The sequence below is a fragment of the Oratosquilla oratoria genome, chromosome 18 (assembly GCF_046742065.1).
Source record: "Oratosquilla oratoria isolate Oo_2021 chromosome 18, ASM4674206v1, whole genome shotgun sequence".
Taxonomy (NCBI): domain Eukaryota; kingdom Metazoa; phylum Arthropoda; class Malacostraca; order Stomatopoda; family Squillidae; genus Oratosquilla; species Oratosquilla oratoria.
Genome location: NC_134794.1, coordinates 59,432,255 through 59,447,463, shown reverse-complemented (window position 1 = coordinate 59,447,463; position 15,209 = coordinate 59,432,255). Strand labels below are relative to the sequence as shown.

At 39.4% G+C, this 15,209-nt stretch overlaps 1 protein-coding gene across 4 annotated transcripts in view; it reads left to right on the top strand.

The window, feature by feature from the left end:
* LOC143035281 (alpha-1,6-mannosyl-glycoprotein 2-beta-N-acetylglucosaminyltransferase-like) overlaps positions 1-12,602 on the top strand; it is a 27,760-nt gene extending 15,158 nt beyond the window's left edge. For 3 of the 4 annotated variants that reach the window (XM_076202145.1, XM_076202146.1, XM_076202144.1), the window contains exons 7-10: positions 3,200-3,398; positions 6,165-6,379; positions 6,709-6,838; positions 10,517-12,602. In XM_076202145.1, coding sequence (XP_076058260.1) covers positions 3,200-3,398; positions 6,165-6,379; positions 6,709-6,838; positions 10,517-10,681 — 709 coding nt within the window. In that variant the 3' untranslated portion in view covers positions 10,682-12,602. The remainder of the gene's footprint in view (positions 1-3,199; positions 3,399-6,164; positions 6,380-6,708; positions 6,839-10,516) is intronic. The other variant, XM_076202147.1, reaches the window with a different exon arrangement.
* Positions 12,603-15,209: the final 2,607 nt, after the last annotated feature.

The following is a 15,209-nucleotide window of genomic DNA, read 5'->3' as shown; positions in this document are numbered from 1 at the left end:
CTACAAAATAGATATAATCTGGAAGCCAATGCTGGCCTCCTTGTATACCCCACTCGAGGCTCGTGATGCATAAATAGGTGTCATTGTATTCAAGAGGTTAACACATATTTTTTTTATCTACCCTGTCTCCCAGCTCCTTTTCCACCCCTACTCTCCTCCTTGCATCTCTCTGTACATCCTTGTAACACCCACCACACTTCTCAAACTATCTATCTATATACCAAGGGATTCTTCTCCCTTGTAAGAGAGTTAGCCAAGTCAAAGCACGCACTCACTCCAACCCATTCCATCCCTATCTACCACCCTTGCTTCCCTCTTATCTTAGTTCCTCTTGGATGAAGGGTTATCCCTGTCTCCTGCCCAAAGCCCAAGTCAGAAGTAGTGTAGCAAAAGACAGCCCATCCAAAGCAGGGCTGTTTCACTTACGCAGCGACCCCCCTCCCTATACTCTCATGCAGAAAATAGAGAAGACAGGGATAAATTCCCTTTGAGCTGTGTCACAATATCATTAATATACAACCACCTTCCACTTACCCCTATCCCCTGTCTTTTCCCCTCATTGGTCAACAGACATTCCCCTCTTGCTCAAAGCTCCTTTCACCCCATGTGTTCATCTCATCCTTAGTCATCCCTCAGGTTTATTCCATCCACCTTTGCTTTCTACACCACTTGTTAGTCATTCTTCACTCATTCTTTCCCATGTGTTCAAACCTTCCCAATAATTTTCCATCAGGCCAGTCTGTCAGCTCCTTTACCCCTACCCTCCTCACCTCTTCAATTCTCACTCTATCAAATCTTGTAACCTCTACCATACCTCTCAAACACTTCATCTCATACACGAATTGAAGAGCAAACTAAACACTGAGATACAGAGATGGGACACCATGAGTATAGCTCCCCTTCCCATAAGATACAACTAGGTAAATACAATTAAACTTCTCCTTTCTGCCTCTCTTAAATTCCAAGTCTCCACCCCGTACAGTGTCATAAGCACAATCACCCCTTCATGTGGTCTTCTCTTTGCATCCATCCCTAGATACCTATTTCTCATAACTTCATTCCTCCAAGACATTTACTTGCTTCTCACACTCAAAGTTTACCTCTATCCTCACTCTTTCATTCTGAGCCACATGTGACCCTAAATATTTAAAACTATCCACTTATTCTAACCTCTCTTCTTCAAGACTTACCTATAGCTTACTGCCACCTTCATATCTTACATATCTTGTCATCTTGCTTTTACCCACATTTACTTTCAGCTTCCTCCTATTGCATACCTTTCCATTTTGTCATAAGTGCAGTGTCATCAGCAAACAACAATTGGCTCTTCTCCCACTTACCTCCAGTGTTTCTAACCATCTCCAGTCCTCTGCCTATTTCCCTCACATCTACCTTTCTGTACCACCCCATCCATATGCATATATAACAGCCATGGTAACATAACACAATCCTAGCACTGCCCCTCTTTCATCCCAAACCACTCAGACTCAATATCCAAGCTCTACTACTCATGTAAAAGCTCTAGACTGCCCTTGACAGCTTACCCTATTATCCCATAAATATATGGGATAATATATCTGCATATACCCACTACCACACCACATTTAGTTCTCACCAATTTCACTCCCATCCACCACCTTTCTTCCCACTCACCTTAGCTGCACATAGATGACGGGTCATTCCTGTATCTTGCCCACTACCCTGGATCAGAAGCAATGCAGCAAGACACAGCACATCCATAGTAAGGCTGTTTCACTTAATGCATCCCCTCATGCAGAAAAAGAGAAGATAGAGAGACTTTTCTTCAGGCTGCATCAAGATATTGTTCATACATAACCACTCCTGACCTCCTCCCTCCTTTCCTTGCATCATAGTATCATCTAAACACAACTATTCTCCACTAACCCAGTCTCCTCTCTTCTCCTTTCCTTGTTCAACAGACATTCCACTCTTGCTCAACGCCCCTTTCACCCATCTACCATCTCATCCTTGGTTATCCCTTCAAGTTCACTCCATCCACCTCTGCATTCCACACATTTTTTTTACTAGTCTTTCTTCACTCATTCTTCCCATGTGTCCAAACCATCCCAATACTCTTTCATCAGCTCTATTTGCCTTCTCCTTTTCCACCCCAGCTCTCCTCCTCACCTTGTTTCTCAATCTATCCAAGCATGTAACCCCAACCATATTTCTCATACATTTCATCTCAAACACATTCCTTTTCCTTGCTGCCTCTCATAAATTCCAAGTCTGCCCCATACATTGCCCTTATCACATTCATACCTTCATGTAATCACCTCTTTGCGTCTATTTCCTGATGCCTGTTTCTCATGTGTATACCAAAGGCTCTTTTCCCCCTTACAAGGGAAGTAGCCTGTTTCTCATGACACTTTAATTCCCCAAGGCATTTACTTATTTCTCTCAATCTACAATTTATCTAAATATCAACTCCACCCTTTCCTACTAAATGTGACTCAAATAGCTAAAGTTGTCCACTTCCTCCAACCTCACTCCTTTAAGACTTACTACCAACTTGCTGCCATCCTCTCCCCTTGTACATCTCATCACCTTATTTTTACCCACATTTACTTTCAACTTTCTTCTATCTCGTATCTTCCCAAACTGTCACTAGCTCCCTTAATCCCCCTTTGACCCTGCCACAAGTGCAGAGTCGTCTGCAAACAACAACTAGGTCACCTCCCACTTTTCTCCATTTTCTTTAACCATTTCCAATCCCCTGCCCATTACCCTCACATTTACCTCCTGCACCACCCCATCCATGTACACATTGAACAGCCATGGTGACATGACACTAGATGCAGCTCCACCTTTACCTCAGACCACTTGCTCTCTCCATTTCTAATTCTAACACAGGCTAGAATCTATAATACTAAAACAAATAACAGCAAGTGTGAAAAAATCCAAAATAAAAAATTAACCCATTCCTTTTCATGAAGCAGTTGGATGAACTGAGGAGAGAATCCAATTCAGTTGTGCGGTGTTTGCAGTCATAGATGTTTATACATATTTATCCTTTCCTAATATTTCCATGAATATGTGCATCATTTTATGTGTATGGACAAGTTGTGTATATAAAAGTATTGAATTTACTAATTAACATTTTGTAAATATACAGTTGTTTGATGTATTTAATATTTTTGCAAAACAAGAATTAGTACTAGATATTGGTATTTTTCAGAGTATTTGATGATTTGTGGCCACTGAAGAACCACACTGGGCTTGTACTCTTTCTTGAAGAGGATCATTATGTGGCAGAGGACTTCCTCCATATGTTAAAGCTTGTATACCGAACCATGCCCTATGCCTGTCCAAAATGTCACCTTATAACACTGGGAACATATGTCAAGAATCTTAACTACAATGCTGACAGTCGAAAGGTAAAAGTACAGTGGACTTTTATACAAAACCACCATGAAGATTATGCATGCTGTGGAAAGACATATGTTAACATTTAGCTTGTATTTATTGTGCAGGGACCAGCAATATGTATCTGTAAGTGGTGGTCCTATGAGACAGATTTCAGAGACAATCATCTCCCTACCATCCATCTTCAAAGCTGTCAAAATTCTCACCTCTGCTTGGAGGTGCAGTTTCAAGGGATTCTTTTGGATTTTCACATATGGAGAGCTGACAATTGGTGGCTACTTCCCATCTCCTATAGCTGTGAGCCAGTGACATATAAACAGTCCCTCACAAATATCAGTCAATCCATTGCCCCAGGTCTTTTAGGAATAGACTGTGGTGATGCTACCGTGAGGAGAGGGAGTTCATTGTCTCTTATTTATAAGGTATAACTTCACTGATTTTACATGCAGCCAGAAGCTGATATATACCACATGGGTAGCATTTGTGGTGTGTAATTAGGGATAATTACATTGAATTTGGTTAAGTCAAGTCAAGCTTGTCACAGGCAGGTGTGTGCTTCAGGTCGCAGTATGTCCCCTCTGACACTACGCGGTCAGTTGCACCATGTGGTTCACACAGTACTCCCCTCTTAAAGTTGCCTTGGTTTCTGAGGGTGTCCTGCATGTGAGAAAACCAGGGATAGAGATGCAGAAGGTCTTGTCCTTTCATTCAAGGACAAAATGGTTGCCAATATAGGGTTGGGTGAGTGGTTGTGTGTGAGTGTCGATCCTTGATGTCAGTTGAGGTGTGGAGATGCTTTGGGATGTATTCCTTGATCTCTTGGTGATGTGTTGGTATGCATGGGGCAAATTTACTGATGGTACGTTGCAGCTGCTGCAGACTCCATGGAGACTTCTGTGGAGGGAAGAATTGTATGGGTTGGCCAAAGACCATCTCTACTGGTTGTCCTTGATGGCTGTCCAGAGGCCAAGGAGTATCCATGGTAGTTGGGGCAGCCAATAGTTGTTGCAATATGCCATAAAAAATGCCTTGATTGAGTGGTGGGTTTGTTCGACCATGCCATTGGCTGCAGGATTGTAAGAGGTAGTGTGGTGGGCTGTAGTACCCAGGAGCTTAGCGAGGGACTGCTACAGCCATGAAGTGAAGCAAATCCCCTGGTTGGAAGTGACGTGCTCAGACAGGCTGAATCTGGCAATCTACCCACTGAGGAATGCTGTGCTTCAGGTCACAGCATGTCCCCTCTGATGCCATGTGGTCAGTCATACCACTTTTTTGCTGGAGGGCATATTGACTGTGGAGAAGGGTAGCAGCTTCAGGGAGATTACATGGATGGTATTGGTAGCAGGTAACATGGTGTCAGGGGTGGTAGTAGTAGTAAATGGTCCAGTGTTGTTCCATTGGGTCACCAGTGTTGTGGTGCCACTGTGAGAAAGAAAGAGGGTTAGTGAATTGCAGCATGACCCCTCTGATGCCAAGTGGTAAATTGTACCATGTGGTTTGTACAAGAACCTTGACTTCCAGATAACTGGCAGCAGTCACTAGATTGGCCCACAAGACACTCAAGGAAGAAATATTGTGCAAAAGAAAGAAGATGAAGATAAATGTGGGTAAAGTAAGGTGATGAGATGTACAAGGGGAGTGGATTGCAGCAAATTGGAAGCGAGTATTAAGGGAGAGAGACTGGAGGAAGTGGACAGCTTTAGATACGTGGGTGTGAATGTGGTGGGAAAGGGAGTAGAGGTGGAGGTAGAGTGTAGATTGAGAGAAGCAAGTAAATCCCTTTGTGGATTAAAAAGTGTAATGGGAAATAGACATTTAGGAATTATTACTAAGGAGATTGTATGAAGGGGTGATTATACTGACAGCACTGTATGGGGCAGAAACATGGAACATAAGAGAGGAAGAGTTTAAATGTATTTGAGATGAAATGCCTAAGAAATAGCAGTTACTAGGCTGGATAGAGTAAGAAACAAGGATGTGAGGAGGAGAGTAGGGGTGGAAAGTGAGTTGGGAGATATGATTGAAAGATTATTGGAATGGTTTGGACACGTGGAAAAAATGAGTGGAGAAAGATTAGTATAAAAGGTGCGGAAGGCAGAGGTGGGGGGAGGGAACATAAAGGGGCAACCAAGGCTGAGAGGGATGGATGGGGTAAAAGGAACATTGGGAAAGAGGGAAATATCTGTTGAGGAAGGAAGGGAGAAGATAGTGGTGGGTGGAGAATGGTTGTATATAGATAATGTTGTGATGCATGAAAGGGAGTGGGTGGTGGGATGGGGGGTGAGGGAGTATGTGTGTATGAATGATATTTTGATGCAGCCCAAAAGGATTTCTCCCAGTCTTCTCTTTTTCTGCATGAGGAGACATAGAGGGGTGGTTGCTGATTAAATGAAGTGGCCTTGCTGTGTATGTGCTGTGTTTTGCTGCATTGCTTCTGACCTGTCATTCAGGAGGAGCCAATAAATACAATTAGCTATGTTTTTTATGAAAAGTGATGCACCTCCCCTACTCCTGCCTATCCTATCCTTGTGAAAAATCACACACACACACACAAGTTATAGAAGAGATCTGAAAAAGAACAGCTTTCCCCTCAGAGTAATAGACATTTGGAACAAGTTAGATGAGAAAGTGGTGTGTGCAAAAACAATACACGAATTAAAAGCGGTCTAGATAAAATGAGATGTGAAGACGGGACACCATGAGCATAGTTCCCCTTCTTGTAAAATACAACTAGGTAAATACACACACACATATATAATTTTTTCATGAAATTACAGGTAGAGATAACACAGTGGATATCTTCAAAACACAATATGGGTTTTGTCTTCAATCATACTGTATGGAAACGGTTAAAAGCATGTGGAACAGAATTTTGTAATCATGACGACTACAATTGGGATTGGTCTCTACAGTATGTGAGCATGGCTTGTTTGAAGGATAAGTTGTTCACCATGATGCTAAGAGGGCCACGAGTCTTCCACATTGGAGATTGGTAAGATTCATTGTTAGTCTTGATTTTTTTATAAATATTATTATGTACTGTATTTTTGTTGATTTATTATTTTATTGTTACATTATTATTAATATATATTTGTTTATTACTATTATATGTATATTTATATAATATATATATATTTTTTTTTTGGGGGGGGGGGGGGATTACTGTAAGGCAATTTTATTTTCTTTCCTTGATGAATTTTTTGTCAATATGAGGTCATATAATGTGCATTTACTCCTGCCACTAACAGGCAGTTTTATTTAACAAAAGGACAATCCTTTCAGAGTTGTATGGTTAATATTTGATATATCTCTTCTTAACAGTGGTGTTCATCACAAAAAGAAAGATTGCAGTTCCAAAATAATCCTAAATAAAGTGCATCGAGCTCTGCATAGTGCACAGAGACTTCTTTTCCCTCGGCAAATTTTGGTGGCACATGGAACACCAAAGAAGGTTTGTCAGATGATCCTCATTGTAGTGTATTTGAATTTTTCCATGCACACCCACTCCCACCCATCCCACTTCCAATCACCACACTTTTTTCCTTCTCATCTAAGCTCTTCATGGATGAAAGGTCATACCTGTCTCATGCCCATCCATCTTTTGTCTCACAAACATACTGCCTATCTCTTCCCTTTTACTCTCATCTGTACCACATCCACGCACATTAAAAAACCCAAACCTCTTGTGCCTTTACTCTTTTTTTTTTTTTTTTTTTTTTTTTAGGAATGTCCCTTTTGGGGCTACAGGTAGCATGATTTCTAGTCCTATCCCCGTCCCATTTTTTGTTGCTTCGAACAAGTGAAGTGGGAAGACTTGTTGGCAGCATTCTTTTCCCCCACCACAGGGTTAGGTGAAAAAAGGAAATGAATATTCAGAGAAATGGTACAGGACAGTAACAAGGGGTGGGAGGACAGTTTAACAGAGGGACAGTCTCAGTGTAATAAAAGTGTCATAATTTTTCTATGAACAAAGATTTCCTCTATCACAGATAAAATGATGTGTGGCTCTAATGGATATATATATATATGTATATGCTGGGACATTGTGACAAGTTGATGAAGGTGGAAAAAGAAGTAACGGGTCTAGTTCTGAAGTTTTGAGTTTATTCCTGACCGGTTTCACTCTATGCTTCTGAAGAAGCATAGAGTGAAACAGGTCAGGAATAAACTCAAAAACTCAGAACTAGACCCATGACTTCTTTTTCCACCTTCATCATATATATATATATATATATATACTGTATATACATATATATATATATAAATATATATATGTATATATATATATATATATAATATATATATATATATATATGTATATATGCAAAATAACCACAGGAGAAAGGAAACTTGTAGACAGTAAGTACTTTCGTATATTACATCTTCAGACTAAATGACAGAGATACAGAGTTGGGTTTGAATATAGTATCAGGTGGCGACCATAGGGGGGGAAGGGGGGAGACAATACAATGTGAGGAGGGGGGATGACCTTACCCCTATCGACCTGACCAACACATAAGGGTCAATCTGGCGGAAAGATCGCGGTAACCATTTGGGTTATCAATTTATCACATTTAAAATGACCATAGCTTAAGTTTATATTTTTGTCAAACATGCCTGATATTAAGCAAGATTCTATTATATTTCTTTCTTGCAAGCTTTTTCCTTTAGCTAAAATTGTTGCCTTAGACCAATCAATATGATGGTTGTATAATGATTTATGTTGGAATAACGCATTGTTTTCCTGGGCAGATCTCACACTATATTTATGTTGGGAAATCCTTGTTTCCAAGTTTTTCCCAGTTTGTCCAATATAAAATTTATTACAATCTTGGCAAGGAATTTTATAGACCACACCGTTGTTGTTAGAAGGGCTGTTCTTAATTAAAGTTTTCTTAATGGTGTGGTCATATTTAAAGGCTACTTTGATATCCAATTTTTTGAGTAGGTTAACAATACTAAGGAAATTTTCATGAAAAGGAAGGACAAGTGTATTTAGTTGTTTATGGTTTCCTAGTTCTTGATTGCAAGCTTTGTGAAAGCGTTTCTTGGCGGTCTTGTGACATTGATTAAGAATATGAATAGGATATTTGAACTTTTCCCCAATATTCCGGAAAAGTTAAAATATCCTATATCCACTCTGCCCCTTACCTCTTCATCTATTCTTTTGCTGTATCCCCTCTTCCCTTCCATCATTCTCAATCAACATACCATTTGTGTATTACCACTTCTTCCTTGAAACATACTCATTCTTCTACTTTTATTTTTCTTTTATCTTTGAACTTCTATATTTCTTTCAGTTTTTCCTGGTATTATTTCTCCCTTTCCTTCTCATTGTTTCTTCACCCTCAGCACTTCTCTACCTACCTCCCTTTTCCTCTTCCTCCACTCTCAATTCCCCATGTACCAAAAAATGATCTGAAAACTCCCTGCTCTATCACTTGAAAACATTTATGTCCAGAACTCATCCAACCCTTCTTTTGGGTACCATTATGTAGTTCATCAATTCCCTCTCAGACACTCCTCTCCACCACCCTTTCTCTTATAGACTGAAGGTTGTTTCTCCTCCTGATCACTGTGTTTGCTGTTGTGAACTCCCTTTCTAAACACATCTTTAATCCCTCTCCTCTACGGTTCTTCCCTGACATCCCATACCTCTCTATGTATACATATTTTGACTCATCTCCTACTTTTCTATTGATATCCTGCAGCACTTATTTATATTCCTTCCAAAACTTTCTTCACATTCACTTAAACACTTCACTCTGTTGTGTCACTCTGTTGTGTCATAATACTCGCATTATAAAAAATAAAGTCACTGCTGTATCAATCGTTCTCTCTTTCACCCGTGAATTTTGATAACCATAGAAAATATGATGAAGCCAGTTTACAGAGTATGAGGGTCACACAGGTACAACTACAATAAATATAATCAAGACGCCGATATGGCAGCCTCGCGTACCCACTTGCTCCTCGTAGGCGTCATGAGGAGCAAGTGGGTACGCGATGATGCCGACGTCGGCGTCTTGATTATAATTATTGTAGTCGTACCTACGTAACCTCCATTCTCTCTAAACTGGCTTCATCATATTTTCTATGGTTATCAAAATTCACGAGTGAAAGAGAATGAACGATTGAGCACTGACTTTATTTTCTATAATGCTATTATTATGATGCAACATCGGGCAGCAAATGCTGCCAGACGTACGATGTGCCCCGGAGTGAAGGGGTTAAATTGATCTAGAAAGCCTCCCCTTCCTCTTCACATTTCATATTACCAGGAATGTATGCACTCTCAAAAACCCAAATCTCCCATCCTAACTTCAACACCCACATTATCCTCAAGACACTTCCCTCTACTCCACCACATACCAGTAGTGCCACTGCTGTACCACATGTGCATACATTTATTGACCTAATTAGTAGGGATCTGGTTGGAGTCCTCCAAGACCCTCATATGCTTTAATATTTCATAGGAAGAAAAAACAGAATAGAGGATCCCTAGTTGACACACTTCATCTTGTTTAGTTTCCTTTTATGACACGGTGGCAGAATTCTACCCCCCCCCCCCCCCAACAACATGGGACTTATGCTTACCTGTTTTCAAAACCTATCGAACCCCTTGCCTCCATCAGGAGTGCAGGCACTTGTTCTCTTAACTGGGCCCAAGATCTCTCTTTAAGAACTTCAACTATACTATCACTCTGGGCCAGAGAGATCTGTGGGAGGGGCTGAGGATCATTGCCAGCCACATTGGAGAAGCAGGTTTTCCACATAGTGAAACTGGAAGCTAAAATTGATTAACATTGCATTCATACATCTCTCCCTTGATTTTTTTCCCTTATATTTGATCTATTGATTGATTGATTGATTGATTTTTATTTATTTATTTTTTATTTTACCCAGGGCGGTGGGCAAGGTGCAGGGATGACCCGTCATCCAGGAGGTGCTCAGATGAGAGGGAGGGTGGAAGGGGTGTGGAGTGTATTTAGGGATGAAATGGGTGGGAGTGATTTTATGCCTTTCCCTTTTTGGCTACCTCCCTTGAAAGGGGGAAAAAGCCTTGGTATATGTATGTATGATGTATTTTATTTTATTTTATTTTATTTATTTATTTATTTTTTTTTAGGTAAAGAAGCCAAAGGGTAATGGTGGATGGGGAGACCAACGTGATCAAGCCCTCTGCCGTTCCTTCACTTTCATCTCAGGTCCTTCTTCACCATTTGCCACAAGCCAGATGCAGCCATTGGAATCCTCTAATAGTCTTAGTATTACAGTAAAAAAAAGGGTGTAATAGAAGAGACCCACAGATATTTTCTTCATAAAGCACCAATCTGGAAATGTTCACATATCCCTGTTCAGAAATATTTTATATTTCAAATATATACATATATATATATATATATATATGTGTGTGTATATGTATATATATATAATTTGCATGTATGCATGCATATATATATTATATATGTGTGTATATATATATATTAATATTTTTTAATTATTGTTTATATATATATATATAATATATATATATATATTTATTTATTTATTTATTTATTTATTTTATTTTATATATTTTTTCTCCTTCCAAGCTTTGAAATATTGTTTAGTAAATGTACTGCACAGACAAAATGTCACTTAATTGGTGGCATTCTTGTAGCAAATGGACTTGGTCTCAAGACTTTTAGAAAACATTGTTGAATTGTACTATGTGCATTGATAACTATGAAAGAATTCATCATTCTTTTCCAATTAAAATTGAATGACTTAAGGGGAAAGGTCACATGACAATTCAGCTAGAGTGGCAGGTAGTGGCTTGCCTTGTTCTAAGTGCTGTTGAATAAGCATCACACTTTTTCTCACCCTTGTGTGGACATATTCTTTTCTTGTGGGCATTCAAGTTAGTGCTGTTATTTTGGGATGTTAAAAATCTCTAATGTGCTGTCAGATATGTTCTTCATGGATGTACAGTATTGAACAGCGTTAGTTTGAAGTAGTAACTGTTTTTATGTCACTTTGGGTTGATGTAATACATGTGTTATATTAATGTTAAGAAGAGTTGCTGTGAAGGTTTTTGGATGCTGTATTGATTTGCTCAATAATTTGCATACTATTTTTATTGTATAAACATTATATGTCTGTTACATTAATGTCCTGAGTTCTAGTCAGTGTCATATGTCATTGTGTTATGGTACTATTACACTGTTTTTGGTATATGAGGACCAGATGCACTCATAGACTCCATTTAAGTAAAATAATGCCATGACATCTTAACCACTTCCATACGATGACATCTCCATAGGCGTCATGAGGCGTGAGGGGTATATGAGGATGCCGGTGTCAGCATCTTCATTATTTTGTAGTTGTAGCTGAGGGACCCCCCATATACTGTGAACTGGCCTGATTATATTTTCTGTGGTTATTAATATTCAGATTGAAAGAGAATGAGTAATACAGCTGTAACTTTATATTTTATAATGGGAGTATTTTGATGCATCATCATGCATCAGGCAGCTGATGATGCCCACAAGAATTTGACTTGTATTGAAGAGGTTAACCTTATCCATGAAGTGTGACTGGATGCCAAAAGTGTGTGTTTGTATGTATGTATGTAAATAACCATAAGCATTATGTAAATAAGGTCATGTCATATGCAACTACATAACACTTATTTCTAGGGCATGTTTCACATAAGAGCATGTACTGGTTTCCAGATGCAGCTGACCATGTTGATAGATGAGAAGAAAATCTCTTGTACAACCAAGAGAACTTGTGGAAGTTTGCCATATTTCAGATTTGTTAATAATTTTGGTGCATATTATTACTTTTGTAGTTACTGTAGCTGCTGCCAGGCAACTTTATTCAGCTGTGGGAGACCCCCACCACTGCAAAAGGATTAATATATCAGTCTATCTTGATCAACCCGTTCTCTGCATTTCATGACTTTAGTAGCTGTCCTAGCTGTTGCCAGGTGACTGACTGACTTCAGCTGAGGGAAACCTCACTATAGCAATCTGTTCTGTCTGTATACCATGGACTTCTTCCCCCTTATAAGGGAGGTAGCCAAGTCAAAAGCACATGCCCACTCCCATCCATCACACTTGCTCTCTCTTATCTTAGCTTCTTGTGGATTAAAGGTCATCCCTGTCTCCTGCCCATTCCCTACAAGACACAGTACATCAGTAGCAGGGCTACTTCACTTGCACAGTGACCACCCCCTTCACAGCAAAAGGGTTAAACACATCTAGAGCCAATCTGGATGAACTCTTGTGCTATATTTAATGTATTGTACCTGCTGCCAGGCAACTTTATTCAGATGAAAGAAACCCCCTATGGACCAAAAAGGTTACTAGAGACAACGTATGACATATCCCAATCACTCGACAACCCCAAAATTAGACAAGTAGACACTATAGATTTAGACTTTGACAAAGTCTTTGACAAAGTCCCTCAATAACAACTACTTGCAAAAATAGATTATTATGGCTTACAAGGACCATTTCACTAGATTAAGATGTTCTTGACTTCTGAACAGCACGTTGTGCTCGAGGGTAGCCAATCCTTATCTGTTCCTGTAACTTCTGGGGTTCCCTAGGACACGTCTTGGGACCTTCTCTTCCTTTCTTATATTGATGATTTCCCTTTATCACTTTCCTCAACTACTAAACTCTTTATGGATGATAGTATCTAGGCAGATAGATAACAGAGACAATTGTATTTGACTACAAGATGACCTACATTCCCATGAAGACTGGGAAGCAAAGTGATAAATGACATTTACACCTTATAAATGTCACCTCGTCAGATTCACCTGTACTAACCAACCCATTCAGTTTACCTTTACTCTACACAGCACAAATCTAAAGATAGTATCCAACCATAAATACTTGGGGATCCATATTTCAGTGGACATGAGGTGGTACACACCTGTGAGCAGCAGCAGGGCCACAGCCAACAGAACCCTGGGATTCCTGCACAGGAACCTCAGGAGATGCAACACAGACATAGAAATTCTTGCTTTCAAGACACTTGTTTGGCTAGATTTAAAGTATTGTGATACTGGGATCCACACACTAGCAATGATGTATACAAATTAGAGTCCACACAAAACAATGCAGCAAGATGGATCAGACATGATTACAGACACACTGCATTAATCACTAAGTTAAAAGAAGACATAAACTTGAATCACATGAAAGAAGAAGATGAATACACAGACAACAAATGATGAATAAAATCACACAATTTAGTTGACATAAACAATGAAATTTATTTACACTCAAATGCACAAACAACTTGAGGCAGTCATAACCTAAAATACCACACACATCAAGCAAGCACTAACATATTCAAGTACTGTATTCATTTTTCCCCTGCAGTATCCAAGAGTGGAATCCTCTCCCATTTTGCATAGTTAAGTCCCACTCTTGATACTTTTAGAAATAGAATCACCATCACTACATCTCTTTCCTCAATCCAAATCCCAGTCCTGACCCTAATTCTGATCCCACCCTTAATCCTTATCAGCACCCACAAATCATGTCACCTGTGACTGGGTTTCTTTAAAGAAAGAAAGAATATATGAAACTATCCCAATTCACCATGACCAGTGATACCTGCAAGTGGTCCTCCAAGATGGACATGAAAGAGAATTGTCTCGTGAAAGGCCATCTTTAAAACTCGTCATTGTCAACACACTCGCCTCGCCTCCATCTGGAGTTGTAGCTTTATTGGGCTGACTCTTGTCTCTGGATCAGGACCAAGATCTTTAAACTTTTGAGAGAATTTCTTCCACCTTTTAACATAAGGATTGATGACAGCTGGCGATTGCTCTCCTGTTACAATTATAAGCTGATGACGGAAACTGTCGCACAAAAATAAAACCCAAAAAGTAATCCAAAGTTTCTTCTCAGAAAGATCTTTGAGAGATCTATAGGACCATTGCCAGCCATTGTAAGGCTGCAGGGTTCCAGATAATGAAACTTAAGGGCAATGATTATTATTATATCTCACTTAAACATTTTGTTCCATTTTATAATTAAAGTATTCTAGCTGCTGCCAGGTGGCTATTCTGCTGAGGGAAACATTCTCTTCAATGAAAGAGTAAAATACAACTTAAGCCCATCTTTAACCCTTCTATTTTATTTGATATATTTTTATTTTGTTGATTTTTTTTATTACTATAAGCAACCTTTTTCTGTTGAGTAACCCCCACCCCTTTATTCACCTCCCATGAATGGATTAAACTCATCTGAAGCCTATGTTGATTATCACCTTTGCTGACATGACTAGCTACTTCCAGTGAAAAAGGTTAAAAACATCTCAGGCCATCCGTGATTAATCCATTTGTTGTATTGTGTGACTAATGTTTATTGTAGTGGCTTCCAGGTGACTTAAATTGAAGGAACCCCCCCCTTCTTCAGTGAAAGGTGGTAAACACCTTAAGACTATTTAGATCAGTTCTTTTGTTATGTTTTGTCATGTTAGTTTGTATTCTAACTGATGCAAGTGATTTTAATTATTTGGGCTTCTGCTGCAAAAGGGGGAAGATGCCTGTTGATTATCTTAACCCTTTTGCTGTATTCTATAAATATTCTTTATTCAGGTTACTGTCAAGCAGCTTTACTCAGTTTGGTGTGTGGTGAAGGGAAGGGAGCTCTTCATGGTTAATGAGACATCATCTGGTCAACTGTGTTATTGTACAATATGTCATGCATGGTACATACTGTATTGGAGAAGGCAGTATTTGATGCTGAATGTATTGCATGTGGGTTTAAAGGGTAGATTAGAGTACTTGTGTGTGCTAGGGTGGTTTGTGG